The sequence below is a fragment of the Centrocercus urophasianus genome, unplaced genomic scaffold (genome assembly GCF_019232065.1).
Source record: "Centrocercus urophasianus isolate 14NV4802_14NV808 unplaced genomic scaffold, USGS_Curo_1.0 seq_24, whole genome shotgun sequence".
NCBI lineage: Eukaryota > Metazoa > Chordata > Aves > Galliformes > Phasianidae > Centrocercus > Centrocercus urophasianus.
This window is the reverse complement of record NW_024884800.1, coordinates 10,647,493-10,675,235: the sequence shown is the minus strand read 5'-3', so window position 1 is coordinate 10,675,235 and position 27,743 is coordinate 10,647,493. Positions and strand designations below refer to the sequence as shown.

Sequence of the window (27,743 nt, the reverse complement as noted above, 5' to 3'; positions counted from 1 at the left end):
TGGATTCATGGGACTGCTTCTAGTCTTCACAGCACAAGGACTTTTCTACCTGTTTTGGCTATGCTCAATATAAGCTGTGTTTACTGCTCAAAGTATTGATCGTAAATTGAGTGTCAACACAAGCACTGAAAAGCCTGCTCCAGTAAAGCAGATGGGCCTTCTAAAACTTGTGAGGCGCTTTTCACCACCACCTAAAGAAAAATGCCTCCCTGGGTGAGTGCCTTCGATGCCACTTGATACAACAAGTGAAGTGATGCATTAGGAATGCTCCACAGATATGCTACAAGGAGCTGGTGGAGGCTTGTGGCTACTCCATCCTTGTCTGTGCCACTCTCAGTTTTTAGGCAGGTTCAAAACATTCCAATCACGTACAGCTACTTTGGGAAACCTGTACTATCACCTTCTTTCACCATTCTTTCTTTGTGACCTCTCCAAGCCCTCAGCACTCCACAAAGTCTATTCGGGTGTAGGTGGTACAGAAGTTGTAAAGTACATTTTATTTTCTTTGCAGATGTAGTAACTACACAGAATACTCCATTTGCAATCACTTCTCATGGAATTTTGGGGTAGGTATGCATGGAAAAATGAAGCATTAAGGTTTTTGTTCTTGACAAAATCCCTAATGTTTTAGATGGGAATAGGAATTTTGGGGCAATCTTACAAGGAGCCAAATGCTGGTGGTACTGGAGAAAGGGTTTTGGGGAAGGGAAGGTTCTCTAAAAAGATAGGTTTGGAGGTTTAAAAAAAAAAAAAAAAGTTAAAAAAAAAAAAAAGAAAAAAAAGTTGTCTGGTTCTTCTTAGAAGAGATGAGAGAGTTGGAAGAAGGTTGGAATGTTCAGAGCGACAATCAACTAAACAGAAGAGACACTGTTCTCTCTATGCTCCTTGAAGAGTTCATCTTTTTGGCCTCCAGTCCATTCCAGCTGAGGAAGAATGGCTAGAGATAGAGATAGGCAATCCAGTAGACGATATTGAAGAGCAGGAAGGCAGTGGGGAAGAAGACACGGGAGTAGGAGTCCAGGCGGGAGATATGAATGCGGACCCTGCCCTCCCGCCACATCCCTGTCTGACAGTCCTCAATGCAGCAGAAGAACCTCTCACATTCCTTTCCTTCCAGGCATGGAGAGCCAGGGTCATCATCGTCATCCTCCTCTATCTCTGGAGGCCAGTGCATGATGTTGTTGATGTTGATGTTGATAGCAGTAAAGGATGGCATCACCTGTGCGCCAGCAGGTGGCTGTAATGAGGAAGGGTAAGGGGATTAAAGGAAAAGAAAATGCAAGAAAACGTGCTTTGTTCACCAAAAATTATCGAACTTGGTCAGTTGGTCAGTTCATAACACAGGCACAGTTCAGTGGAGGGACATGACTGTTCATCTCCCTTCTCTGCATCTGATTGGCATACTGCGAAGATTTGGCAGTTACCTGCATGACTGTGAGTTTCCTCCCTGGCATCCTGGGGTGCAGATTTAGGCAGCAAAAATCTACTTGCTATGATTCCCCAATTTTGCCACAGTCAGCAAGCAGGGTGTTTGCTTTCCAGCTGTACTAGCCCCTTCCCTCATTCCCCTGAGCTCTGCTGTCTCTGAGGGCAGAGCCACAGTCCAGATACATCTTCTAGTTGCCGTCATCTGCTGGAGGATAGCTGGGGCAAGGCTGTTTGCAATTCTTAACGTCGTGCCCCAGTAGAGGAGGCATATCACCAACCTCCTGGAAGAGCTCTCTCCACCTGTGCTGGGAAAGGAGTGCGGGAAGGTAGAGATCTGCCTTTTTGTTTTCAGTTGGTGTCGGCTCAGAGGCCTGTTTCATCTGATGTGTCAGATGTATCTGCACTAAGCCTAGGCAGATCTCAAGAGGATTATGGCATCTCTGGGTTCGCTGTCTCCACACTCAGCAGATTTTCTGATGACAGACCACAAAAGACAGTAAGTCTCTGCATCTCTGTGACCTAAGATACTTATGTAATCCTTAAAGATTAAATCTGTAAAGACTGAAGAGCCTGGGCGTGGATTGCTCTATCTTGAAATGGACATTTATGTTTAGTCATGTAAACTATACTGACAAGCTCTCCAGCAATTGAGCACAGGGTTCCTGGCCCCAGCAGAGACCTCCTTGTTTTATGGGAGTCTTGGGGGATTTTTCTGGTTGTGTCTGAATTTCAAGTTCTCTGACCCAGCACACAGATTGGTTTGAAAACCTTATGAACAAAGTACATGTCAGGCACTGAACAACTTCAGCAGTTTCCAGTGCAGGCTTAGGACAGAGATTCCTAAATGACTTGGAGTTCTAACAGTATGCAGCTCTGCTGGCTGGTCGCTTCAACTTACCAGTCTGGCTTTCCTGCTGTTGTGCTCCAGTGGCTTCTTGTTTCCCACCAGGTAGTTGAGTGTAGCATACTCCATGAGGGCTGCGAAGACGAAGATGAAGCACACAGACACAAAGAGGTCCATGGCTGTGATGTAGGAAACACGGGGAAGGTGCTTGCGGGAGATGGTACTCAGTGTGGTCATTGTTAGCACAGTGGTGATGCCTAAGAGAAAAAAAAGCTAGTTCGGGTAATGAAGAAAAGCACTTCTGTCTTCAGCATGTTCTCAAACACCTCAATTTTCCCTCTCCTGTGGGAGAGAAATGACTTTAGACGTCTGGTCCCTTTTTTGCTCTGCTTAGCCAGACTCTGGTCCTGCAGTAACCTCTGACAACGCATCATGGAAAAAGAGCTGTTTGAAACCAGAACATTGCACAGGCTATAAACATGTACTGGTAAAGGAGCATGGAACTTGAACTCTGTTTAAGCTGCATGCAGAGTTCAATGTCTTGGATGCTAGGAAATAACTGCTAGGCAGATGTCTTTGGGCAGGCAGTGGATGAATTGTTCTCCCTTTGAGTATTTGTCCCCAGGATAAAATTGGCCCAATGGCTCATCAACTGGATGGGAGATGGTAATGAATCTCTTGTGGCTCAAATGGGGCTTGGAATGGATTTCTAAGTAGCATTAGTGCTCACAAACCTGTTTTCAGAGATCAGGCATTAGGAACCAATACACGATCAGCTCCAAGAGTTGGTATTGTGCTCTCAGCTACTGATTTTAGGATGTGGAGGAAGCTGTGGAATTTCACCTGCTCCTCTTTCTCCAGCACTCATCTAAATCCACCTGTCACAGGTGCTCACCCCCATTGGCTCGGGGTGGGAGCATAGCATGAGGTTTTCATATTTTCTTACTGCATTTGCATTAGCAACTGCAATGCAACTTCCCACACATTTGAAATGCCAGTGGAGCTGGTCCAGTTAACATCACTTTAATGTAGGCCTATGGGCTTGAAATGTAGTGGGAATCATATATATGAAGAATGCACTACTCTTGATGTGCCAAGATCCTTTCCTACAGCAAAGGCCTGCCTCCTGTGGGGGCCTGCCCCTATTTTTTGAGACACTCACACTCACCACAGTGGTGTCCTTTTGCCTCTTGCTGTTCACTCCTTCCACAGCCATGGACTGTGATGTACCTCCATTGGAAATGAACACCCTTCTTTTCCTCCTGACCCTATCCAGGGCTCTAAAGAAATTGATTTTGATAGAGAGGTGGGAAGGAATGTTCAGAATGGATGGGTTCTGAATAGCCCTGCTGATGCTGACAGCCCCGTGTCTCTCCTCACCCAGCAAAGGCCTGCAGGCAGGGCTGGGAATGCTACCTTCAATAACAGGGAAAGTCAGATGGGCAGGGTGGAGGGACAGCACTGGGAAGCTGAGCTTTCTGCAAAATACAGATGCAGCTGAAGTGCATTAAAGATTTGTAAAGCTCTCTCTAGCTCCTATCAGAGCAGGATTCAATCAACATGAGCTTTATCCTGCCTCAGAGAGCCACTGTAGATTGCGGAGCAGATCTGAACAACAGGTAGAACTGTTGGCATTCTCTGAGCTCCCACTATGGTGTAATTGACAAAATCTGTACCTACTGAGCTTACAGCTCCTGCTGGAGTTTGGGATTCTATTTCTATGGCCAAGCAACTTTGCTTATTACCCTACAACCTTCATGTGACTGGCAGTGAGCCCCCAGGAAGTGATGAGGCATGTGGCTGGAGATCTTCAGTCAGTGCTGCAGTGCCACAGTACACCCCTTTCCTCTCCCTTTTCAAGCATAAGAATATCACATTGTCAGCTTAAGAAGACTGTGTTCAGAACTTAGATCAAGAAATGAGTCTTTTGCCATCTTAAAGAAGTCCAGTAGTTCAGGCAAACACAGATAGATAGAAATTCAGCTGAGCTTAAGGACAGTGCTATAAAAAGAAAGGGGGATGGACTTCACTAAACTGAATAACGCCAGAATGCTTTAGGAGCTTTCATACTCCAACACTTCCAGTCTGCTAGTGTTGCAGCAGTAGTCAACAAGCAACATACATGAAACAGTCCTTCTCTTACCCAGAGACGTCCTGGCCGGTGTAGAGTCCCTCTTGATCCAGAAGGAAACCCAGGAGAGAACAACAGTCAGGATGCAGGGAATGTAGGTCTGAATGGCAAAATAACCCATCCGCCTACTTAAGTCAAAAGAAACTGTCATCACCATGTACTCCCCTAGAAAACAAGAAATGAAAGAGACACTGGAATCATAACATGTAGCTTACCAAGGTACAGAAAGTTTTAGAATTTGGAGTGTTTCTGTTGCAGTTTACTAGTTGTTGTAAGTGCCCATCTGGCTGTTCTTGTGCCTGACATTGTGACTGCTCAGCTTGCTAGCTTCACAGATAGCAGTGTGCCTGGTTGGGGTAGACTTTGTGACTGGCTGGCATTGTGCTGGCTTGCTGTTTCAGCAGTTAGTGGGCTCGGTGGCTACCTCATTGGCAGGCTGGCTCTGTGGCTGAGTTTCTGGCTTCACGACCAATTTAAGAGCTGATTTTGTTTTTGCCTAACTGGCCAGCTGGCTGGCCATGCACACTGAAAAGCACTCTGCTGGGGAAAGTTTCAGGAGCGTATTCATCTTCAGCTGATTGCTTCAATGGTTTCTTTTCTATAGAAAGCTTTTTAGCTATAACAAGGCTACATGGCCTATCTTGTCAACTAACTACCTGAGCTGCCACAAAGAAGGTTCCTTCAATCAGTTCTTAGATTCTGGTTCTATCCCTGGAAAAGTTACATAGTGGTAGACATCCTAATTGTTCATTTTGCTACTCACAGCTGAAGTTCTTCCTCTTTTTCAGAGGCTTATAGTGAGGACTGAAAGAAAGCAACCCGACAATTCTAGGGTTAAGATGGAGCCTGCAGGCAATTACCAAGAAAGAGAATTACAAATGGCAAACTGGTGCATTCAAGACACTTTTACTGCACCACTCCTCATCGTGGTTTGTGCTGCTTTTCTATCCAAGTTAGAGGCTGTCTGCCAGCACTGGCAATAGTAGCTCTCTCCAGGGTGGGAGAAGCTCGAACTTGCTGCATCAGGGGACTGAAAAATAAGAACCACATACATTTGACTGCATAGTCAGCAATCTGAAGAGGCTTTTCTTGGTTGTCTATGGAAAGAAAAGGGGATGTGAGAAGCTGAAGGGCCTCCATTTCTTTATCCTTCATACATGCAGCATTTCTTCTGGCTCTTAAATTATAGTTCAGGTGTTCAGCCTCACACCACTTTACAGAAGGGAAGACCAAGAATTGAGAAAGACCAGAATTGAGATCTTCGAGTTCTGATTTCTCTGTGTTCTGATTATAATCACTCAGGAATTTACATAGCATACACATACTTCTTTCTCATAACCCTTTGACTAGGGATAGCTTCATTCACATCAGCATTGTCACCCCTAAGTGTTCCTGTGTCTGTGCTCTGGCCTACACTGCTTTGACTTCACTGCACCCTTCATCTTCATTACTTCTGCTCCTTTTAGCAAAGGTCCATCTTTCCTTTCTTAATGTTCCTCTAACTGTACTGTTGTGACCTCCCCTTCCACCCACAGAGTAGTCTGGTGGCCTCTGCATCTCACAAGGTCTCTGACGTACTGGTGATTCCGTGGGCTGTCTCCCTTTGCCTCACCTGCTCCAGTCCTGAGAACTTCCGAGGTGTTCCTCAGCCCCGTGAAGTCAAATTGGTAGAGCCTCCAGGTGCGCTGGTCGGAGACCTCAATGGAATAGCGTCTCCATCGATAGACAATCTCCTCACGTGGGTAGCCATCTGGGGAAAGGGGAACGACATCAGCAAGAGAGTACATGGCATGCCCCCCTCTCATACACCACCTTGGTTTACAAAAGCACTTGCATCGTATTCTAGATCCTCTGTAAACATGAAGTTTTCAGGTAGATATTTCTGATGCCCTTGATCAGATCACCTTAGGCGTTCCTGCATTCAGTGGCTGCAGGGACTGCATCTCCCTTTGTTGACCACTTTCAGTTGTAGGGAAGGGAAGAGCAATGCTAGAAATGCAGCCTGAGGACTGCAGTGGTGGGAATTAGACTTGAGTTGGTGTAGCAGGACTCCCCCAGCATGAAGTCTTTAAGGGTTTCAGCATCCCTTGGCAGCATGTAGCCTTCACCAGTCCTTGTGGCTACTCTTCCTTCCCAGATATTAGTACACCACGAATACAGAGCTGCCAATGTGGGAAGAAATGTGGAAGAAATGTTCCTGCTCTAGGTCTCTGTACCTCTCAACCTGGGAGCTGGTCTATGTATGGAGATGAAGGGTTGTGTCTTCCATTGAGAAGGAGATCTGGAGCATGGCTTCTCCTGGTTCTGGCTTTCTTGGCAAGGAAACAAGCCTACTGTGAAGAAGAGACCTTGACACCTACAAGAAAGCTCCTCAGAGGAGGAAAGGAGCAAAGCTTGGCAGCTAAATCAAAGTGTGTTTCTAATTATCAAGAATGCATAGCATGTACAGTTAATTAGCAAAGAATGAGGGATGGCAAAAGATGAGGCAATGGTATCTCCTCAGCTTGTTGCTTCCTACAGAAGCAACTCAGAGCCATGTGAGTTGCATCTCCTCTGTGGCAGGGGAAGCAGGAGATGCCAAAAGAGGACTACAATGAGTAAATCAGATTTCCAACCAATGCGTGAGGACAGGAATTTCTCAGTGCAAAAAGGCAAAATTATCAATGGAGATACAGCATTTCTGTACCAATGGGTACTGAAAGTACTCAAAGCTGGAGTCTCCCTTACTCTGTCCCCTTGGAGAGCAGGAAGAGAATGAAGTTGCAATGCAGAATATGTTGTTTAGAAGGTGAGAATGACAAGAAGGTCAGTGAAATGAACACCTCCAGCTGTCCATCCAGATAAAGAAGAAACTCAGAGGTGCTGTGAATCTGTATCTGAATACCTCTTCTAGACCAAGACTGGGAGGATGCTCTAGGGAGTGATCAGTAATGGCCTTCGGAGAGGAACACAGAAATCAGATGAAAATGCAGATAAAAGGGAAGAGGATCTCCTTTGAAAAGAGTTTTACTGTGCTGAAGTTTCTCTGCTTGCCTTCTAAAACTATTTTTAAAATATGGATACTCACAACTAGAAAAAACCAAAGGGCAGGAGTGAGTGTCCATTGGGAAATTCTGCAGCTGGAGCAGACATTCAGCCTCGATCGTCAGCCTGAGAAAGAAAGGGAGAGAGAGCGAGGCTGATGTTTTGTGCTAGCGAAGGTGGTTTGATTTCAACACCATAATGTGACAGAGGGATTCTCGCTTCCTTAAAAGAGAGACACTAATTTGTTGAAGATCAGCCTGGTTGCAGGAACATTTCAAAACAGCAGCAAAACAAAGCATATGTTTGGATATTTTCAAAGTGAGGAAAAACATCTAATTTTCACATTCAACAAGCCTTTTTGTTTAGTGAGCTTTTCAGATTCATTTCCGAGAGCGGGAATTTATGGGAAAAGCACAGATGTTTATTATCAAATCAAAATGACTGGGCTGACCAACACAAAAATTACAACAATTTTCATGTTGGAAACCATTTATACTTCTGACTTCTGTCTCAGTACGATACAGAAAAATAGTTTAACATTTTGGGGGGGGGCTCTTTTCTTAGGAAGAGGAGGCCCATTCTGCAACCATATTGCAAGTCTTAGAACATTGGCACTGGGGACCATCTCCACTACTCTGTCCCAGAACAGCTGGAAAATGCTGCCTTGACCACCTCCTTGCTTCCTCACCTCAGCAGCCAGCTGTAGCACCTTCTGCACATACCTGAGTGTGTAGAGCACTTTTCCATCATTCCAAATGCGGAGGAGCTGATTTGGGGTGGTTATCCAGTGAGAATCAGCCCTCTTGGAGTTCCTAAAAAAGGTATCTGGGATCCAGATGCGGCTCACCATGTTAGTGTTCAGTGTGAGGGCCTTCAAGGTGCTGTTGAAACGAAGACGCCGGTCGTACCATGTCTGAGCAAAGAAGATATCAATGGTGTATTCCTGTGAAAGAGAAACAAGAATACATCTTTCTGAGACGGATTGAGGAAAAGCAGAGCTGTGTCCCCTGGTCTGGAGGCCGCTGATTTAGACTCACAGTCAGAACATTTACCTCTGGAATTTGGGAGCCAGTGTTTGTATCCACTGACAACTTTCCTAGCTCATCTCTGGCTCAGGGTCAGGACATCCACAGCACACGTGGGAAGAGCCAAGCACTGTGCAGACACCGACTAAATCCAGTCCTGAGTTCAGCTGCACATTGCAAACACAGCAAGGAAAGCCATTTGCCAGCTAGCCAGAGAACGCAGACAGCTTTTTCTATTGTTTATCAGAACAAAGCCCAGCAGTGCTCTATACTCCTAATTTGTACGTGTAGCCAGAGTGGTGTTGTGCATTAACCCTGTGAAATACAGAACTCAGAGTGTAAATCATTTATATGAATAACAGAGACACTAAAGGTTCCTGGGCAGATACATGTTGCTGAAGATTAGAAAAGGAAGCTTTGGAAGAGGTGCTATGGATCCATCTCTTTTTTGTGCACCTGGTTCTACATTTATTTGAGTATTTTGTAGACAGAAAACAGGGTTTCCAGCATAATGAGAACTTTTGGTTTTAGTGAGAGACAGAGTACCCAGCTAACCCATAACTAGCACTTCTGGGAGGCAGCTCCTCATCGGATTGGACTGGCACTTCTTCACATCATTAGCCCAGCATTCTGCTGCTTGCTGCTGCTGCTGCAAATCAGTTTGCTCCTTACACTTTTTTTTCAGTCTGTCAGAGAAGGTGCTAATTAGTGCCATGCAGGAACATGTCTGGCACTCAGTCGTTGTCTGAACCAGGTCCCCAGCCTGAATCCAGGCCCACCAGCCTATGCTGATGGCTGTGACCTGCTCCTGATAGCTCCTCTTTGACTTGGTCTTTGCTCCCTGTCCGTGTTAAACAACCACGACCATGGAAGCATTGTTTCCTTCTCTTTTGGGCAAAGGAACAACGTCTGACTTTGCCATCTCTCTTCCTCCCTCTATTGATTTATCTCAGTGTAATTTTTATAACTGTGGCATGTCCTCCCTTTGCTGCTCTCACTGCTGGTTCAGATCTCACTTCTCAAACCATGCCATTAAAATAAATGTGGTGCTCCTAGGGCACTCCCTCGGACATCGTGTCCTGCCTGGAGGAGGCAGAGCAGGGCAGCGCACAGCTCTCTGCTTCATTTTCCTCACCCTTGCTCTGCTGTCAGAAAACCAGTAATGAATGATTCGTACCAAAAATGTCCCTTGCATAGGAATGAGACCGTAAAAAAAGAGCATTTGCCATCAGGTGGTCAATTCACTCTCTAGGCTGATCCTTCACCCTGGTTAGACAAGGGGATGAGCCAAGGTAATGAAAATGAGGTCCTAAAATAGCTCTAAATAAAAACAGATGCTGCACGTTAAGCTAAAGCAAGTTAAAAGTGATGGCATTGCCTCCACAGAAGATTCAAAACAGACACGAGGAGGCACAGTGTTCCAGAGTCACATAGCTTGGACAACAGCCGTCCTCAAAGCCAGATACACAAGCATGCCCGATGCCTGAACAGGTGATGGGGAAAGACCCCTCCAGCATCTGAATGCCCTGAATCACAATGGGTACTGCTAGGAAGAGGGGTATGTGGTGATGGAGGCATGGCTTATACTGTGAAATAATGAGATAGAGATCACAGGCAGGCAAAGAAGCACTGGCACAGCACAGACAAGACGGGAGTGAAAGCCCAAAAAACCAACACTCCTTGGGGCCATTTTCTTTTCCTTGCCAGATGCTGGGGCCAAAGTAACACAACACTCGACATTTATCCCAAACTTCTGAAAGCCCTGTTTGAGTCACTACAAGCTTACATTGCCCCTCCTCAGGAACAGGCATAGGAGAAAACAACAACAACAAAAAGGCAATGATATATCTAGGTTAGATGCCACCCATCAGTTCTACCACTTAACTGGAAAATCCTGGGACATCTCAACATAGGGTTGGCTGCTCAGGTCAGAGGACCTGCTGTGAAGTTCATTATTCAGGTCTAGGACAACCAATGCTAAAGTTTCAGTAGAGCTGAGGGTCAGACATCTCAGAGCACTTGCTGTCAAGCCCAGGCTTTCAGAAGAGATCAGCATTAAAGAGCTCCTCTTGTGCCATTGACAGCCTTTGCTAAAAGTATAGCATACAAGTCATTCAGCTCTTCTGAAAAATCAGAGCTGTTATTGTCACTGTCTTGTAGTCTGATCTAATTTCATTGGCTCTTACTCATGAGGAATCGCTCACTGGCTGAGGTAGGTCCCTTGCCTTCAGATGGGGAGCCCACTGGGAAGCGCTGCTATTTACAAATGTATTTTCATTCAGAATTTTCCGAGGTAAGATTTATACAAAAATGTATACATCTGGCATTTGGGCATCTCACCAGTAATTCTGGCTATTACTATGAATAACTCACTGCCTTTTCTGGATGGCCAGTCCTCTGATCCTTTTGATATTGCGCTTTTCACATTCCTCCTTCCTCCAAGGAAGTATTTGTGAAGGGAATGCTCTGCAGTTGCGCAAGGACCTTCTGACCTTGTGCTTCACTTCTCATTAGGAGACTATCGCTTACATGACTGGCTGCAAAGCTGCCCAAAGCACCAGCACTGAGCAACAAAAACAGCGTGGAGTGACACCTTTTCTTTCCATGGATCCTACCTCAGAAGACTCACATCACTGTTTCAGTGAGATCCATTCCGTGGAGCTGGACATCCAGAAAACAACCTGCTGCTCTCCAAGGGACCTGGCAGCAGGATGAGCTCAGCCCCTAAAACTTAAGGAAGTGCTGTTCCTTGAACTCCTGCACCCGTGCGTTTTCTCTCCGCCACTGATTCATTCTCAAGCATCAGAAGGAGACTTCTCTACACCTCAATTTCCCATGTGAAAAAAGGTTATTGTAAAAAACGCCTCCAACATTACGGTACCATCTGCTGTGCGGCACATGGAGGTTGTTAACTTCTCTGTAACAGCATGGGCTTTTTAGGATTTTTCAACAGAAGGAACTAGAGAAAAAAGAGGTCTCACTCTAAGAGTTGGGCTGTGCCATTTGGATCACATGTGGAGTAGCACACACATTTTGACGTGAATGCAATCTTACACCAAACTTCAGTTACAAAATAATATAGTAATCTATCGGTAGAGCAAACACTGAAATACATTGGAACACTCATGCGTTTATCTAAAGCCAAGGAACACCCTGCAGCATCAGCACTGCTGCCTGTGGGAGCTTGGATCTGGTCAGCCTTCCAGCATGACCTGCTGGCTGCTGTGCACCCCCATCAGCAGACACTGCCACACAGTTGGCCCCAGTTAGGTCTTCCTTGTGCCTCCTCTCCCACCTCTGTGCATACATGGGGGGGAATCAGCCAGAATTTCCAGTCGGACTTGACCCCAGGAGCTCTAATCGAAATTAAGTTCCACCCTGTGGAACACATAGCCAGAGCTAACACAAGTTAGGGCTGCCCAGTTTCAGACTAGCAGCTTAAACTCACAGGGTCAGCACGACACCACCTGAAATCCACATTTTGCATTTTCAGGTTACCTTGTGAACCAGATAAACACAGTTGTGCACTGCCAGAAGATCCTTGTGTGGTGTAATTTGGAAACTGACACCTGTATTGGCACCTGTCCCTCTATTCATCTGTGAGATTCTTCCTCTGTTTTATTTAGAGCTCAGGTTTCTGACAGATGCCGAAGAGAAAAGCAAAGCCACAAGCTGAAGATAAAAGTCTTCCTAAATTAGGATAAAGTTAAAGATTTAAAGATTCATTATTATAATTATTGTTACTATTTTGCAAATTCAGTTTTCTGAAGGCATGTGGGGTTTTTTTTGGTGATTTTTTTTTTCTTTTTCTTTGCATTCAATAGCAACAAGAAATCTCCAAATAGAGGAGGTGGAGACCAAGAAACAAGTTCTTTCATTTTCCTCTACTGAAGAGAGACCTTGGAGAAATCTGAAATAACTGGGATGAGGAATTAATACCCTAGCTAGGTTCATTCTAGCTTTTATTGCTCTGATATTTTTCCCTATTTGTGGCACCCAGTTCCCTCTGCATCTCCAAGCACATCTCTTGTGCAGCACAACAAAGCAACCTGCTTGCCAGGGAAGCATGGCTAGCATTTCAGGTGGGCTGACATGAATTTGCTGGGTCCACGCTGTCACTTCATCATGGAGCTAAACAAAGCGACTGTTTCAGGCACACCCTTTGGGATGCTGCACCACTCAGTAAAATCTAAGGAAATACTGGAGGAGACCCAGGAGTGGGGTATATTTCTTTCAAGGCCTGGTGGGTGCAGCTCACGCTAGGAAGCTTCTCTTTCAGATCTAGCTGCACTGAGCAACTCCCCACCCACACAGCCTTGTGCAGGCGAGCATTTCCCACTCCACAGCATCCCACGCATCCCTCCCTGCCTGCAAACAGATCTGACAACACCTGAGCTGCTCCCTGCAGTCAGCTTCACATTGGGGGGAACACACAAAAGGTCTAGAGAAGCTCTCCATGCTTTGATAGCTAAATAAAATAACCTTATTTCAGAATAACCTTCAAATCTGATGCAGAATTTCTTGTCCACCGAGACTGTGAGCAGAAACATCCTTCTAGAATGATGTGTAAGCACTGTTAAAAGGCAGCAGAGCGTACTTCTACTGACAGCAGTGGCTGATGCCTGCCAGAGGTTGGGCAGTGCCAGGATTCCCCTTGTCCTGTCACTGACCCACAGTAACGACCACTTTGCTCTGAATGCCCCCATTTCCCTGCTCCAGTGCTGCTCCTAAATGCAGGGTGTGATGGAAAGGAAGGAATAAACCTCCAGTGCAACAGAACTGTGCAAACCTCAAAGTGAAGGGAGACTCAGTTTTGTCTTCCCAACACAAAGAGCAAAAGAAGGAGGATATAAATTTCACTATGTTTGCAAGATCCTCCTCTCCAAATCACATCCCAGAGAGCTCTCTGGCCATGATGCTGAAAGTGACTGGGGGAACTCTCAAGGACAACAGGAACAGAGCTCCAATGATCTGCGTTTTCAAGGTGACACACTGAACTTCCCATCTGTTTCACTTCTGCAGTGCCGTCCTTGTCTGAATGTCTTTTGCCTCTGCCCAGGGAATCTCAGTTGAGACAGCATTCTTTTTATAATACAATCTCGCTGTTAAAAACCATCACCATGTCCTGTGCTCTTGTCAGGTGCCTTTAAACAAGTCATGCTGTACACGCTGTGCTGTCGATTGCAAACTCCCCAACCATGGTTTGCTCACCTTTGCAGTCTCTGCAGATAGAACTGGACAGGGCTTTCAACACCAAGCACTGCCTCCTGAGATCTCTGCCTGCCAGCTCCCATGCATGTGCAAGCAGGGACACAGTGCTCAGTCCCAGCTGCACAAAAAGAGACCTAAACTTTGAGATATCTTTCCTGTAGCGCAGTTCCCTGTCAGAGCTTCCTTCACATAAAACAGGCAACAATGGTGAGGATGACAAATAGAGTTACAGATTCCAAAATAGGCAGCTGTAGTTCTGGTAACTTCCAGGTCCCCAGCTGCAGACCACCCTGTGCCATAAAAATTAACTGGTTTGCTGACACAGAGTGATTTGAGCGTGTTTGAATGCTAGCCATCCTGCTTTTGAGTAACTCTGCTGACCAGGAAAAGCAGGCTTTTATACCCACCAACAAGCCCAGACTGCTTCTTTCCCCTAAACCCTTCAGTCTGAGCTATTCTCCTGTAATGCCACGTACTGTCATTCAGTATGTTGTCTCATTATGTGAAACCCCCAAGACAGGCGATGATTTCCGTTGTACCTGCTCCTCTGTTCATGGGAACGTAACCCAGTACACAGAAATCTGTCACTGTGCACTTCAAGGGCACGTGACCCAGATGTGTGTTTTGTAGCATCTGATTAACAGTCATTACCCAAAGGATCAAGGAAAGTCCTTGAGTCGAGACATGACATCAGCCAGACTCCAGTTTATAGAAGCACGGTCTGTCTGCACTGTCCCCGACGAGGCTATTATTGAAAAGGCAGAGGCATGGGATGCTATATACAGATGGGACAGAACTGATTAAAGAGGAAGATCCAGAACACTTAATGAAGTACTATGCAAAGCACCACAGGGAAGAAGCTGTCACCTTTCAGTTTGTATTCACATCACTCTCAGGACAGGGCATGGCCTGGGTGGAAAATGATGTGTGAACACCTTCAGAGCCAAGCAGGGATGCAGCCCAGTTACTGTGGTCTCTAGGAATTGCCTGGGTTGCTTGCAAAGCAAAGCCACTCGCGGCTGAAGTGTTGTTTGCATTTCAAACCTTACCTCTGAATGCATGATGTTGGTCTTACAGCAACTCTGAGCCAGAAGAAGAAAACAGGTGTCAGGAGAGAAAAGGTGAGGACAGAACCTCATAAGATAATGGTAAAAGAATACTTAGCACTTCGGGCAGGTGCTCTTGTTTGTTTGTCCTTTAAGCTAATAGCGTGTTTGATGAGATTTCCTTTGAAAGGGCTAAAAGCTGAGCCTTCTCACTGTATGCAGTGCTGCTACCCCAGACAGCCTGGTAAGATTCAGATGAGATGCTGGAATTCCTTTAATTGCACCTCCCGTTCCCATGCCACTCACTGCAATTAAAATGAAGCACCACTATGGGCAGTCTGAAACTGCCCAGGACTGCAAAAGTAGCTGCTGCAGTGCCCTGCAAAGCGAGGTGGGCAGGCCCATTAATCCCCTCCCAGGGAGTGCAGTCCAGAACATCCTTGGAAAGGCCCTCCTCATGGGGACATCCCCAAGGCTCTTATTGCCTGAATACGGTCTGTTCCTCCTGCTTGGGCCTGCTCATTGCCCCAGCTCTGCCTCCCACAAAAGCCAAGGCAGGAACAAGAGCTGCAGGGAAATGGCCCACAGATGAAATGAAGGAAAATGGGAAAGTCCACCAGATGGCTAATAAACGACATTAAGCATGTAGCTGTATTGTTTCAAAGCACTAAATCAAGCATCCTGCTGGGTGTAGGGCTCACCAACTGGGTGTATCCCTCCGCCTCCAACCTGACACCTCATGTAGAAGGGACTTTTGGTACAGCAGCACCACTATTTTTTTTTACAGGATCCCAACATATCCCGGTTCACCCAATGGACTGGGAGGTGTCAAATTCAGCACTGTCTGCTTCTCACTTACACCCAGTTCTTTCTGCACTACTTGGGGGGAGCTGAGAATCTTACAGAGGCCAAGTAGTTTGCTGCAAACTGTAGACCTCTACAGTGGTCTCAGCACTCTGCTTTCATTCACTTTCTATCCCTCTCTGCTCTCCCTTCAATCTGTAGCTCATGACTCTGCTTCTCCGCCTCATCAAGAACATCGCTACCCTGCCCATACACCCCCACAAACAGAAACAGCTTCAATTATAGTGGCCCTATTCAAGCATCACATCATTTCCCACCCCCTTGCTACCTTCTTGTGGGACTTTGCTTCATTGAGTAAGGCGTACGCTCTCCAGGGCAGGGACTGTCTCTCTCTATGGACTGAAACATGCCTAATGATCTCAGCTGGATGCTAATTCTCATGCAAAAAGAATAAAGAAAGTCCCTCCCACTCCAGACTTAATGATGGAGAAATTGTTACAGAAGCTGTGATTTGAGGTCAAGATGGCAAGGAAAGGGTGGCAGAGAAAGGAAGCCATGAGAGCTTTGCTTTCTATGTGGATCAGAGCTGGAAGCTTCCTCCCAGTACAGAAATTGCATAGCATGTCACAGAAGTGTGCAAAACCAGAGAGGATAAGAATGGACAAATGATGTCAGGCAGTGTCCTCTTGTCCCCACAGACTCCTACTGCAGGATTTTAGGGACAGAGTATGTGGAGCAGGGAATGCACTACAAGTTTCTCTGAACTATGCTCTCCTCTGACTGACCTACTTGCTCCCAACAAAACTGAGCTCTCAAACTGCCTTTTCATGCAGCATGCAGGCAGGACGTCGTGCAGAAGCGATGCTAACCACCAACCATGGGAGCTGTGCTGTGACCAGGGGATAAATCACAGTGTGTGATGGGCCAGCAGACCCACATGAGAAGTCATAGAAGCACTTAAATTGGAAAAGCCCTTTAAGATTAATCCAACCATCAATCTAACACTACCAAGTCCACTACTAAACCATACCCCTAACTGTTACATTCACAGCATAAAGCCTCATGAGGAAAAAGCCATGGGTGGGCAGCACGGCTCAGCTCTCCAAGAATCAGCGAGCCAGGATGATACCTAAGAGACAGGCCTACGTCCCAGATGGAGATGCTACACTGTCCTCTCACCAAAACAGGTCTCAGAGGGCACAGTGCACCCCCCCACCCATGTCCCTGGGTTACTGTCCATTGTAAAGAAAAATGTGTGCTGGCCAGGAGGAAAAACAGTGTTTGCACGTAAAAATCCCTTTCTAAACCTCATCTCCAAGGAAAAAATACGTACCTAAAAAAAGAAGAAAAGAAGAAAGAAAGAAAATCTGAGAATCTGAGGAAGTTCTGCTTATGCAGAGTGGGATGGCTTTGTGTCCTCTGCAGAAATCATCACTCCTGACACTGTTCTCTCCTGGTCCTAGATAAAGAACGAGCGTACTCTGCTCCAATGACTCTTTCAAGGAAACCTGTTTCATCTTGTCTCTCATGCCCCTTGCTGTGCTTGCCAGCTTTTTCTCCAGGCCCTGCCAGTTCCTCAATTTAGCTCCTTCTCCCCGCTTCATGTTGTTTTTCCTTTCTCAGTTCTTCTTTTCAAGCTACCATAAAATCACAGCCCAGCCTAATGTGATTTCAAGGGAGCACAGGCTGAGAGAAGCAGCTGAGAGAAAGGAATCAGGTTACAGAAGAAGGACAATTTCTGTATCAGTTGTTGAATATTCAAGGGCAAAGCTAGCTGGATCGCAGTTACAGAAGGGACATCAGGCCAAGTGACTCTCCAGCAACAGAGTCACATTTCAGACAGGTGTGACTAACATTTGGAAGCCAGGACACCAGCCACTGGGCAAGCAGGTCCTGCAGCTCTGCTGCTCCAGGCTGCTTACTCCCCATAGCATCTGGTTGCTGCAAACGGCTCTTTTCCTCAAAAACCAGAGCCCTATTTTTGTTCTGTGTAGATCCATTCTATGCATACTCCCCTTCCAAAACTTACCCCAGCTCCTGTAGAAGCAGATCCAAGAGGAAGTGTCAAAAACAAGGCTTACTGTGTTCATGACATACTTGCTCTGACCTCCCGTTCCCAGCCACAAGGGAATCCCACCCTTTCCCCACTCCTATGTTTTGGCTCACACGTACCCCGTGCAGCTGCCTGGGAGCTGCCACTGCCACCTGCCATTCGAGATCATCAGATGGCTAAACCATTTCCAGCTAACTGCAGGCCAGAGAACAACCACAGAACCCTGACAACAAAGCTCTCTTTGCATGAAGATGGACATAAAACATCCCAACTACCATCAGCTCCACACCACCAGCGTATGCCCAAGGCTGCTGAACAAGCTCACTCCTGTGCCCACAGTGCAGCAGGCGTGATTTTTCCATACTTTGAGGAGCTGTTGTATTTGGCATATATTTGGGATCTGTCTCAGCAACACGGCTGCTAAATGGCCGCAGCGAAGCAAAGGGGTGCTGGGGAAGGCTGGCCTGCTGTATGCAATACAGCTGTATGGCTACCTACCCCCTCACTGGTGACCCTAACACATCTCCCACCAGCACAACAGGCTGAAGACTCAGGCACCCAAGCCGTGCATAGGAGGAGGCAGAGAGAAGCGGAACGCTGCCACAGCCCCATGTGGAGGCTCAGGCCTGCTCACATGCACTTTGTGTCACGGGTGATCATACAGCAGCCTCTCACTGACAGCCTCATCACATGAAGCCAGGGTGAGGAGCCCTGCCGTGACACCATAAGCTCCGTCCCCATCTCCCAGCACCTCTGCTGGGGTGTAACAGACCAAGTATTCAGCATTTAGCATCGAGGCACGGAGAGGTTTGTGATGCATATTGCCTGTGGTCCCCCGCGGCTGCTGAATTTGGAGAAACGTGCCATTTCACTGCACACTTACTGCAGGCAGATTTCACGCCAGCCTTTAAGGGAGATGGTAGGATGGCTTCATCTGAGGGTGCGGGAAATAAATAGAACCAATATCTACTGAAAAAACTTTTCTGAAAATAAACTAAAAGCGTCAAAATCTAAAGTGAATTTCTGCAACCACATCGTTTCGCTTAGAAACTTTTTTTCCATCAGTAAGCTAACAAAATATTTTGCTTTACCCTTATCTGATTCATTTTATTTCAACTTCTATTTCCCAGTCCTCATTCTGATGCTTCAGTTATAGCGCAGAATTTATCACCGTATGAAAAGCAAATCAAAGCATTCTGATGACACCGCATGTAAATGTTTTGGTTGTCCCTCAACCCGTTTGCCCTCAGGACGCTGAAGAATTTTGTGTTTTTGTCCCAACTAAGGTGGGAGGAAGGAGCAAAAGCTGCTCCCCCGGTGCTGGCTGCAAACCTCAGATCACAAACCCCGGCCTCTACCACCACACTGACTTCCCTCTCGTGCACCTTAAATATCCTGAACTCTCCTGTGAGGAGATCTAAAGCCTTCAGCTCAGATAAATCAACTGCCTTAAAAATAATTCAGCCCATCAAGTGACAACTCTTGGTACAGCTCAGAGCCTATATCTTTCAAATTTGACACAATAGTGCTTTCCCTTTGACTTGGAAGAATCAATTTAACGAGGTTCAGAGCACAGATTAGTACTGGAGTCAAACACATGCTTCCTGGCCTGGCCACAAATCCACGTCTGTGCTGAGATGTCAGCCTCTGGGTACCTGAAGAGCAGCTCCATTAGCTGATGGGTTTGTGATGAAGACAGCCGCATCCGCACTCCTCTCAATGAGCTGCAGCTGTGTGGCTGCTCCAAGCCTGCATCCGCCAGGCACATCCAGGCAGAATTCCTACTTCTCATTGATCCAAGCCACTTCCACACCTGCGCACCCCAGAATAGCCTCTTCTGATGCTCTGGCAGAGGGCAAAGCTCCTACTGACTGAGATCGCTCAGGGATGTCCCTGCAGTCTGGCTACCCCAACCAGAGCAAGGAGAGCCTCCCTGCTTTTGGAAAGCTGTCATTAGAGTCTGCTAACAACAGTAGCTCCAGTGCTGGTGGAGACCCCTGGAAAGGGAGGCCTAGATGCAGCTTCTGTGGCCGTGAACTATGTTAGAAAGGTTTTCTCTGATTAAGGGTGAGGAACTGCACGTTACAACCAACACAAGCACCTCGGCTCACCACAGTAAGCATCCTTCCCTACCTGCAAGGGCTCTGGGCTACCGAACCCTGCATCAAGATTGGATGATGAAATGGGAGTTTTCTCCAACAGCTGGCACAAAAGAAATGCAGAATTGAGCCACATCTGCCAGCAGAAGGCCAGAATTTACAGAAGCCACTTCCTTAATTACTTGCTTTAGGTCTGATTTTTGAGTGGCCCTGTGAGGATCCAGGAGTTGGGCTTATCCTTATGGGATCCCTTCCAACTCTACTGTATACTATAGGGTAGTCTACGAATTATGAATGCTGACTTATCCCACACTGCCTGAGATCTGCAGGCTTCTTGAGCACCATATTGACACTAACGGGTGCAGTCACCATCCCCATTTAGCATCTGACTGGGGATGTTAGTTAACTCTGGGGCTTTGCTCTCTGAAATGCCTCCAAAAAACAGCACTTTTCCTCTCCTGAATCCAGCTGTCCAGGTTTTCATCTTTTATTGAGCTCCAAATTTTAGAGGCAAAGCCCCAGCTTTTTGTTCATCTTTGCTGATAACAAACTCCCCGTGTTTTCTGCACAATAAACAGCCTATAAATAAAATGCCGACATGGATGTCACACAGAAAATATCTGGAGGGGATTAGTGTATGTTCTAGATAATAAATGGAGCTGGTTGAATTATTCATAGTGAATAAATCAGCCGTTATCTGGTTTGGGAGCAGACCCTGAAACTTGTGAAGCTCCTGGGATACGTTCAGGGTGGAAGTAACTCATTTATTTCATTAGACCTTCTGTGCTGCTCATGATTTGTCCCACACGTAACACGCGACCGCTGCTATTCCTCAGTGGCCTCATGGATTTTTTCTTAAGACAGTGACAAACGTTGGCTCCAGGAGGGCTGATGCCCTTCTCTGCCTACCCAACTGCACCACCATGGGAACGTGATTGGCTACATGGGGAACACTCCCTCTCCTAATGCTTGGGCACACAGGGCCAGGCCAATTTTGAATGCCAAGGAGTTGAGAGATAAGAGTGCTCTGAGCAAAGGAGTATTTGTGGAGCTGTTATAAACGCACCGCCAGCCCCAGTGAGGAGCTGTGCCGAGCCGCCACTCAGGCGTGGAAACCAATGGCCAGAAAAAGCACCAGGACCCTTCATACTCATTTCCCAGCACTTTACATTTCTACAGCATAGATCTTTATCGGGGACCAAAACCTGACCTTGCTCATTACATGAATGTGTTTCCTATGCTGCGCACCAGGCAGGCCAAGAGTTGTGCTTGGCCCCTGGCAGATTGCTGCTGCGCACTGTAGACTCTGCAGTCCACCCCAGCCGGGGTGCATCTGGGCTGTTGCCTCCTAAACAGATGATTTGTGAAGCGTGTTTAAGTCCTTTCAGTTGAGAAGCACTGTGCAACTGCTGGAGTATTATCAGGGAAGGAGGGGGAGGTAACAGATTCCCTTTACCTATAGGCTTATCTTGCGCTCCAGAGCACAACATTCAAGCACCTTAAAAAGCAAGCCATTTTCATTTCATTTCCTTCCTACTTATTCCAAAGCAGCTGAAGCTAAGTATAATCAAGACTTAAGTGTTCCTCAGAGCCAGACAATTATTACCAGTCTCGCTTTCCCCATCTATTAAGAAGAAATGAAGATATTAACCCGAGCCTTGCAGCCTGACACCAGGGCTGTCACTCAGGGCTTCCCACAGTGGTTCCCATGCTTGCTGTCTTCCCACAAACCCAACTCGCTCCTCAGGACGCATCTCCACTTCAGAGTGAGATGCCACTAAATGCCAAAGGGCTCTCAGTGAGGCTTAGCCCAGTAGAACCCAGCTCACCTCTTGGAGATCTTTGCCCTTACTGCTGGGACAGCTCAGCCAATCACAAACAGCTGCCAACTCACCGCACGCAGTGGCACCCATGGGGATTTTGCTCCAAGAGCCACGCTTCAGCCTCTCTACCACCTGCAGCTCCAAGCGGGGGGAGGAAGCAATGAGGGCAGCCCCTGCCTCACCACCCTGTGCAGAAAACCCCACTGAGAACCCACGGATGAGGACAAAGAGCCCCGGCCCCCCAGGGCTGCAGCCCCCTCCTCACCGCTGTCCATGTCAGCTTTAGCTTTGGCAGCCCAACCTTCCCTTCCGGCTCCTCGGGGTTTCATGAAAGGAGTCAGTGGGGAGTTCTCTTCATTCACGCTGTGCTTATACTTTTAAATTATAAAGTGTGTCAAATGAGGATTTAATTTATAGTTAACAAGACAACGTTTGTAAATTAATTATTCATCATCTGATAACGAATAAACATTTCCCCTGTTCTTCCCCCACCCCTCCTCCCTTCTTCCCAGGGTTTCACGAATGCATCATACATGCAAATCTATTAAATCTATTCTGCAATACTCTAGACACGGAAAAATATGTTCTTCATCCTCAATTTCGTTAGCGTGTTGCATGGTAACTACTGCAGCCAGGCACAGCATTATGAATTTAATCGTGCGTAGCTTCTCCTTCCTAAAGAGGGGAGGGAGAGAATATTCAACACGTGCATTTGGACATATCAACCTCCTCGGGTACCAGTCTCCCCCTCAGTGGGGGAGGTAAGAAAATAATTTGCTGCAATAGTGGAGGCAGGAGCTCAGTGCTACCCCATGGAAATCGCACACACTTCAGAAGCAGCAGAACCTGGCAATCCTGGTGAATGGCAGAGCACCGTTTTGCTCTTTTTGTCTTTGGTATCATTAAGACCAATGTGGTCTTTTATCAAATTTGGCTACAGAATTGCACACACAGGGGCATCTTCTCTGCTTTTAACACCCTTACATGCACCACAGAGGAGTCTCTCCAGCACAGAACTAACTCTACCTTCACTACCTCTAAGCCTGAGCACCTGAAGACACCAAGGCAAGCCCCTGGCTGAGCAGCACATGTCCTTCCACTTGATCAGGAGGCTGCTGCAGTGCACCATGTTCTCTACCTAAAGTCCTTGAGCCTCACACTTGGTTTTGCTCAAGAAAAAAAGTACATTGTAACTCAGACCTCTGGGAGGAACTGGAGAGCCGGAATTTCTCCATTGTCAAGCTGGGAACAAAAGCAGCTTTTTAGTCCCACCCATGCTGACCCTCACAGACACTTCATGGGCTTCCTCAGGACTGAAAGGCACTCAGCTCCGACCTTTTTCAAATGCTTTATTTCTACAGAACCATTTCCTGAGCGTTAAGCATCCCTAAAAGAAGGCGATCCAGAGCTCTAGGCGCCCTTGACACCAGTTAAAGCCATAATCTATAGAGATAATGCCATTACTAAACAAAACCAGGAGCAAATACCTTCAGCAAACAACCAGTCAGTGACAAATTTGAACCCAAAGCCCCATCCTTATATCCCCAACTACCACAGCCCTCCCTGGCATCTCTGCCTGCAAATAGACTTAAAAAAAGCAAAGCAGGTTTTTGCACCAGGCTTAGTGACATGCCAAGGACGCCTAACACCGTCTGTGTTAATGAGAATCTAATTGGGCATCCAAATCTGTGGCACAGCCTAGAAAGCTAAGCACTGTGGGTGATAGCTCATTTGGCTTGAGGTGCTGCTGGCTGGCACCCAGCGGCAGCAGGCAGCACTGGAAGAGCTCACAGCCATGTGCCTTTCCCCAAAGGCATCTTCTCAATACCGTGGGAAGCCCAGGTGCCTCAAACACAACAGGTTCAGGGGAAGAGAAGCCACGTGTACCCCTTTGGAAATCCTACCCCACTCAGCAAATGGAGCACGAAGCACTGGGTACTGATAGAAATGGCTTATCCTCAAACCTGTTCAGCTCAGCCCTCCTCTGTAGGGTTGCATCCTTCTGTAGGCCACAAGCTCCTAAACCCCGTTGCTATTATTTAACCGTCTCTTTGCTTTCTTTCTGGTGACTGCCCCAGAGCTGGCAGTGCTTAGAAAGTCCTTTTCACAGAGAGAAGAGAATGTAAAATATGCTCAAGTACCTAAATAGGAAACAAGACTGCCATTCTGATCTACAAGAGATACCAGGAAATCACTTTACATTTCTTCCCCTTCCAAACCTGTCTGTGTTCTGCTGACTCCTGAATGTTAATGTTATTTATGACAAGTGATTGATGAGAAGGATGCAGAATGCACACCCGGCCACAGGGCATTTTCAAATCACCTATTCATTTTTAAGGACCGGAATCAGTTTTGCATCCTGACATGATTTATCATTTGGAGGTTGAGCAGCAGCTACGCAGGACCAGCTTCCAAGCACTGACAGAGCATCACCAGGCAGAAAGCAGCAGTGAGTGGTTAACCCTGTGAGGAGTGAGAAAAAGATCACAGGACACCAATAGGCAAACTATGTTGTTTTCCTGGAGCCTCCTCCTCTGCCAGCACATCAGATGCTCCTGCAGCCTTCAGATGTACAGGTCTAACCTAGTAGCCACAGACACAGAGCTGTATTACTTAAGGCAAAACTAGGTGTTTACCTTCTATACAGCTTGGCCTCATGCACGAGAAATGTTTACACCCAAGATGCTGTCATTGCAACGCACCTGAAAGAGATCAATGCAACATTTCCCCTCCAGTAGGCCTTTCAGCTCGCATGAGGCTGTGTCTGCAGCAGGCACCACAGACACACAGGCAGAGCAGCTAAAGGAAATCTCACCATGGTTCTCAGGAGAGATCCAGATCTGAGATTCTGGTTCCCTTCCCATGGAAATGTGTGTTCCCTCAAGTTGTGGACGGGAAAAAGAAAAAATCGGGTATATGGGACAGGCCTGACAGCTGAGAGAAGGCAGAGCTTCCTTTACAGAAGAAGCTCTAAAAATGGGAATGATACATGCCTAGTAAAGACAGCCTGGATCATACATTTGATGCCAGCCTGCCAATGAAGCAGCCAAAGTTCAGCTGTGACACTGTGGCAGCCTTGTTACAGCCCTTTTCTTGTTCTTCAGAAGTTCCAGGTGGGTGCAGCCTCTCTCCTAAGCCAGAAGAATTCAGCAGTGCAGATGGCAGAAGGCTGCCAACCAAGGTGACAAGTCTAGCTGTCCTCAGGACCTTTAGTATCAACCCAGCATCTCAGGAAGGTTGGTTAAGCTCAGGTTTGAATCAGGGAAGTTGCTTCAGAGGATGGGGCAGGAAACATGCCCATAAAAAAGTCTAATTGGGGATGTCATGTGGAGGTGTCTTCAGATCTCTGGTCACTGCTGGGAGGAAGTCCTGTGACCCCTTCAAGGGGCAAGGATGAGCAGGGAGCCTGGAGATGGCTGTTTTATCTGCCTGATTTCACAATGTACTGCATAACTGAATATGTCTGAAGCCCCAGTATTTGCTGCCAGACTATTAGCCCAGTGGATCAAAAACCACTGAAGGACTGGGATGGACGTGCATACTTCTCACATATGCATCACCATGGCGTAAGCTTTGTTTCTTAGGAAACCAGACTAACAGTGCCTAGTGCCTCTGCTTTGGGGAAGAGCTGAACTCTGAGTGAGTTCTTCTGAGCCACTCTCTGTTCCCCACCCAGTGTGGTCACACAGATCTCCAAGAGATCTATAAAGACGTAAAGGAAACAGATGAAGAGGAAAGAGGAAACATGAGGAAAGGTACCGTGGCTTGGTTTGATTTCCTTGGCACACCTTCAGGCAGGTCAAAGCAGATCTGTGCTGGCAGCCAGGGGTGGCCGCCATACAGCCTGTGTTAGGCACCAAGGGCTGTGGCTCTTTTTCGGCGTACCAGATCCACAAATACAAGGACTGAAAGGGCTGCTTTGAAATGATTTTTGGATTGAAACTTGCCCTACATCTACAGTGCCATTCCTCCATCCTCTGAAGACTTTCCCCAATGAAAATTTTCTACTTGTACCCATCCTGAGAACTCTTTTTTTCCCCACCCCCTTGTTTTTGGGGCAGGGGGCTTATTTCTGCTTCATTCTGCATGGAGAGAGACAAAAAAAGAGTCAGACTGTCCTGGCTCTCTCCCTTGTCCTCTCTGTCGCATAGCCCCTTGTCCTTCAAAGTCTGGCAGAAGATGAAAAATGACTTCACACTGAAAACAATAATGAAGGCTTCCTGTGAAAAATAATCAACACTTGCTCTCCAGTGCATAGCCTGGAGGTTCTGCAGAGCGAGGAGCATCTCTATTGAGTGTTTCCAGAGCTCCCAATGCAGCAGAGGTTTGAACCATGAGCAGAACCCATCACAGTGATGGTGGCATTATCTAAGACAGCAGGAACAGAAGCAGAGTGTTGCACATGAGGCCTTCCCCTCCTGCTTCCCTCTCCCAGCATCACAGGTCAGACGTGGCAACAGTTTCTCCCTCTCTCATCTACTACAGCATAAGATCAAACAGAGCAGTGCTGTTCACCCAAAGCATCCTGGTGCCCATGGAGGAAGGAAAAGGCACCAGGCAGAGATGTCCATTCACACATGACTGGTGGAGATGAGAAAGCTTGTGAAGATGGCAGGATCACTGAGCTCACCTTGCTCCTGACCAGGAATAGTGGTCAGAGCACCGCTTCCCAAGGAAATCAAACAAATCCATCTCTTAGAATCACAGAAAGGTTAAAGTTGGAAAAAACCTCTAAGATCAACTGATCCGATCATCAGCCCATCCCCACCATGCCCACTAACCATGTTCCTCAGTGCCACAGCTACTTTTTCCTGCATACCCCCAGGGACAGTGACTCCACCACCTCTCTGGGCAGCCTGTTCCAGTGCCTCACCACTGTTCCAGAAAATAAGTTTTTCCAACCTGAACCTTCCCTGGCACAAATTGAAGCCGTTAGCTATTACAATTACCTGGGAGAAGAGGCCAACCTGCACCTTGCACGGCCTCCTTTCAGAGAGTTGTAGAGAACAACGAGGTCTGCTCTGATCCTCCTGTTCTCCAGACTAAATCCCAGTTCCCTCAGCCACTCCCCTTGTGCCCCAGACCCTTCACATCTCCACTGCCTTTCTTTAGGCACACTGCAGGGCTCAATGCCTTTCTTGTAATGACACCAGCAGGTCACAAGCCAGCAGTGAGGGCCAGCTACCGCCCACATCCCAAGCCCTCAATTGCAGTGCTCAGCTCCTACAGCAGCAATACCACTCACCATTTGGATGACAGACACAGGTCCAATGCTGTTCACATAGATATCCACATCGATAAACGTGGGCTTGACTGTAAAGAAAATAAAACAAGCGTAAGAGGGGCCAGAATCACTAGTGAAGGACTAGGGGGAGGTGTAGGCATGCAGCAGGGAGAAGAGAGCGGCTCCATCTGACCAAAAAGCCCAACTACAGCAGCCTCATTCTTTTAATAGAAAACCTGGGCTAGGTCACCACCCACTGCCAGGCTGCCCACGAGAGCTCAGGGACACTTACTGCCAATATCAGGCCTCAACTTGTTGTCATAGTTCTTCAGCAGCGAGTTGAGGATCTGCGTGGCATCTGTCTCCTGTGCCTTGGGGGTGAGGACCCAGGTTTTGTTGATGCTGAGGTAATCATAATCATACTCCTCTGTGCTCTCACACCTGGAGCAGAGACAAAAGAAACATCACTGTGAAATCTCTGTAGTCCTCAGTGGGAGTGGGGGCACAGCTGGGTTTCAGAGGCACTAAAGGGGAGGGAGGAGGATGATGGTCGGGGATCTCCTCTCAGCAGTACTGCAGAGATGACACACCTCTGCTCATTGCAGGGTCCCAGGAGCTTCAGCTGGGCTCATGGCTGCTGACACCTGGAGTGGGCATCTTCAGGGGAAGACAACAGTGACCAAACAGTATATGGGGCAAAAAAAAAAAAAAAAAAAAAGCATTTGTAAAGAAAACACTTCAGAGATGAGGTCCTAAAGCTACCAAGCAGGCAGCACACGAGCCTGGCTCACCAGGCACGCAGCCATCTGCCCTGCACAGATCCTGGGAAATTAAAGCCTTATGCAAACTCCTTTGACCTCGGGCCATGATCTGCCACGACCCATTCCCTGCCCACCAACCCTTCCTGTCCACTTAAAGATGGGAAAAGTGGAATATCTTTCAGTTCCAAGCCAGCATTCGTCCTCCTTTGGATACATTGCACCGAGCAGCAGTTTCTCCCCATCGCTATCAAAAATGCCCTTTCTAAACAT

The 27,743-nt window shown here is 47.1% G+C and overlaps 1 protein-coding gene across 1 annotated transcript; it reads right to left on the bottom strand.

The window, feature by feature from the left end:
• LOC122163855 (gamma-aminobutyric acid receptor subunit gamma-4) lies at positions 1 to 27,743 on the bottom strand. The gene is made up of 9 exons (XM_042825386.1): positions 27,688 to 27,743; positions 27,005 to 27,153; positions 26,734 to 26,801; positions 8,150 to 8,370; positions 7,471 to 7,553; positions 6,016 to 6,153; positions 4,416 to 4,568; positions 2,327 to 2,529; positions 1 to 1,237 (listed from the first exon to the last, which is right to left on the bottom strand). The coding sequence occupies exons 1-9, from the start codon at positions 27,741 to 27,743 to the stop codon at positions 938 to 940; spliced, it is 1,371 nt and encodes a 456-aa protein (XP_042681320.1). The 3' UTR covers positions 1 to 937.

Coding starts and splice junctions, on each gene's coding strand:
- LOC122163855 (XM_042825386.1), bottom strand. CDS start 27,743: ATGTTTAGAAAGGGCATTTTTGATAGCGATGGGGAGAAACTGCTGCTC. Junction 26,802..27,004: donor GTTGAGGCCTGATATTGGCA/GTAAGTGTCCCT, acceptor TTTTCTTTACAG/TCAAGCCCACGTTTATCGAT. Junction 7,554..8,149: donor AAAGTGCTCTACACACTCAG/GTATGTGCAGAA, acceptor TTTCTTTCTCAG/GCTGACGATCGAGGCTGAAT.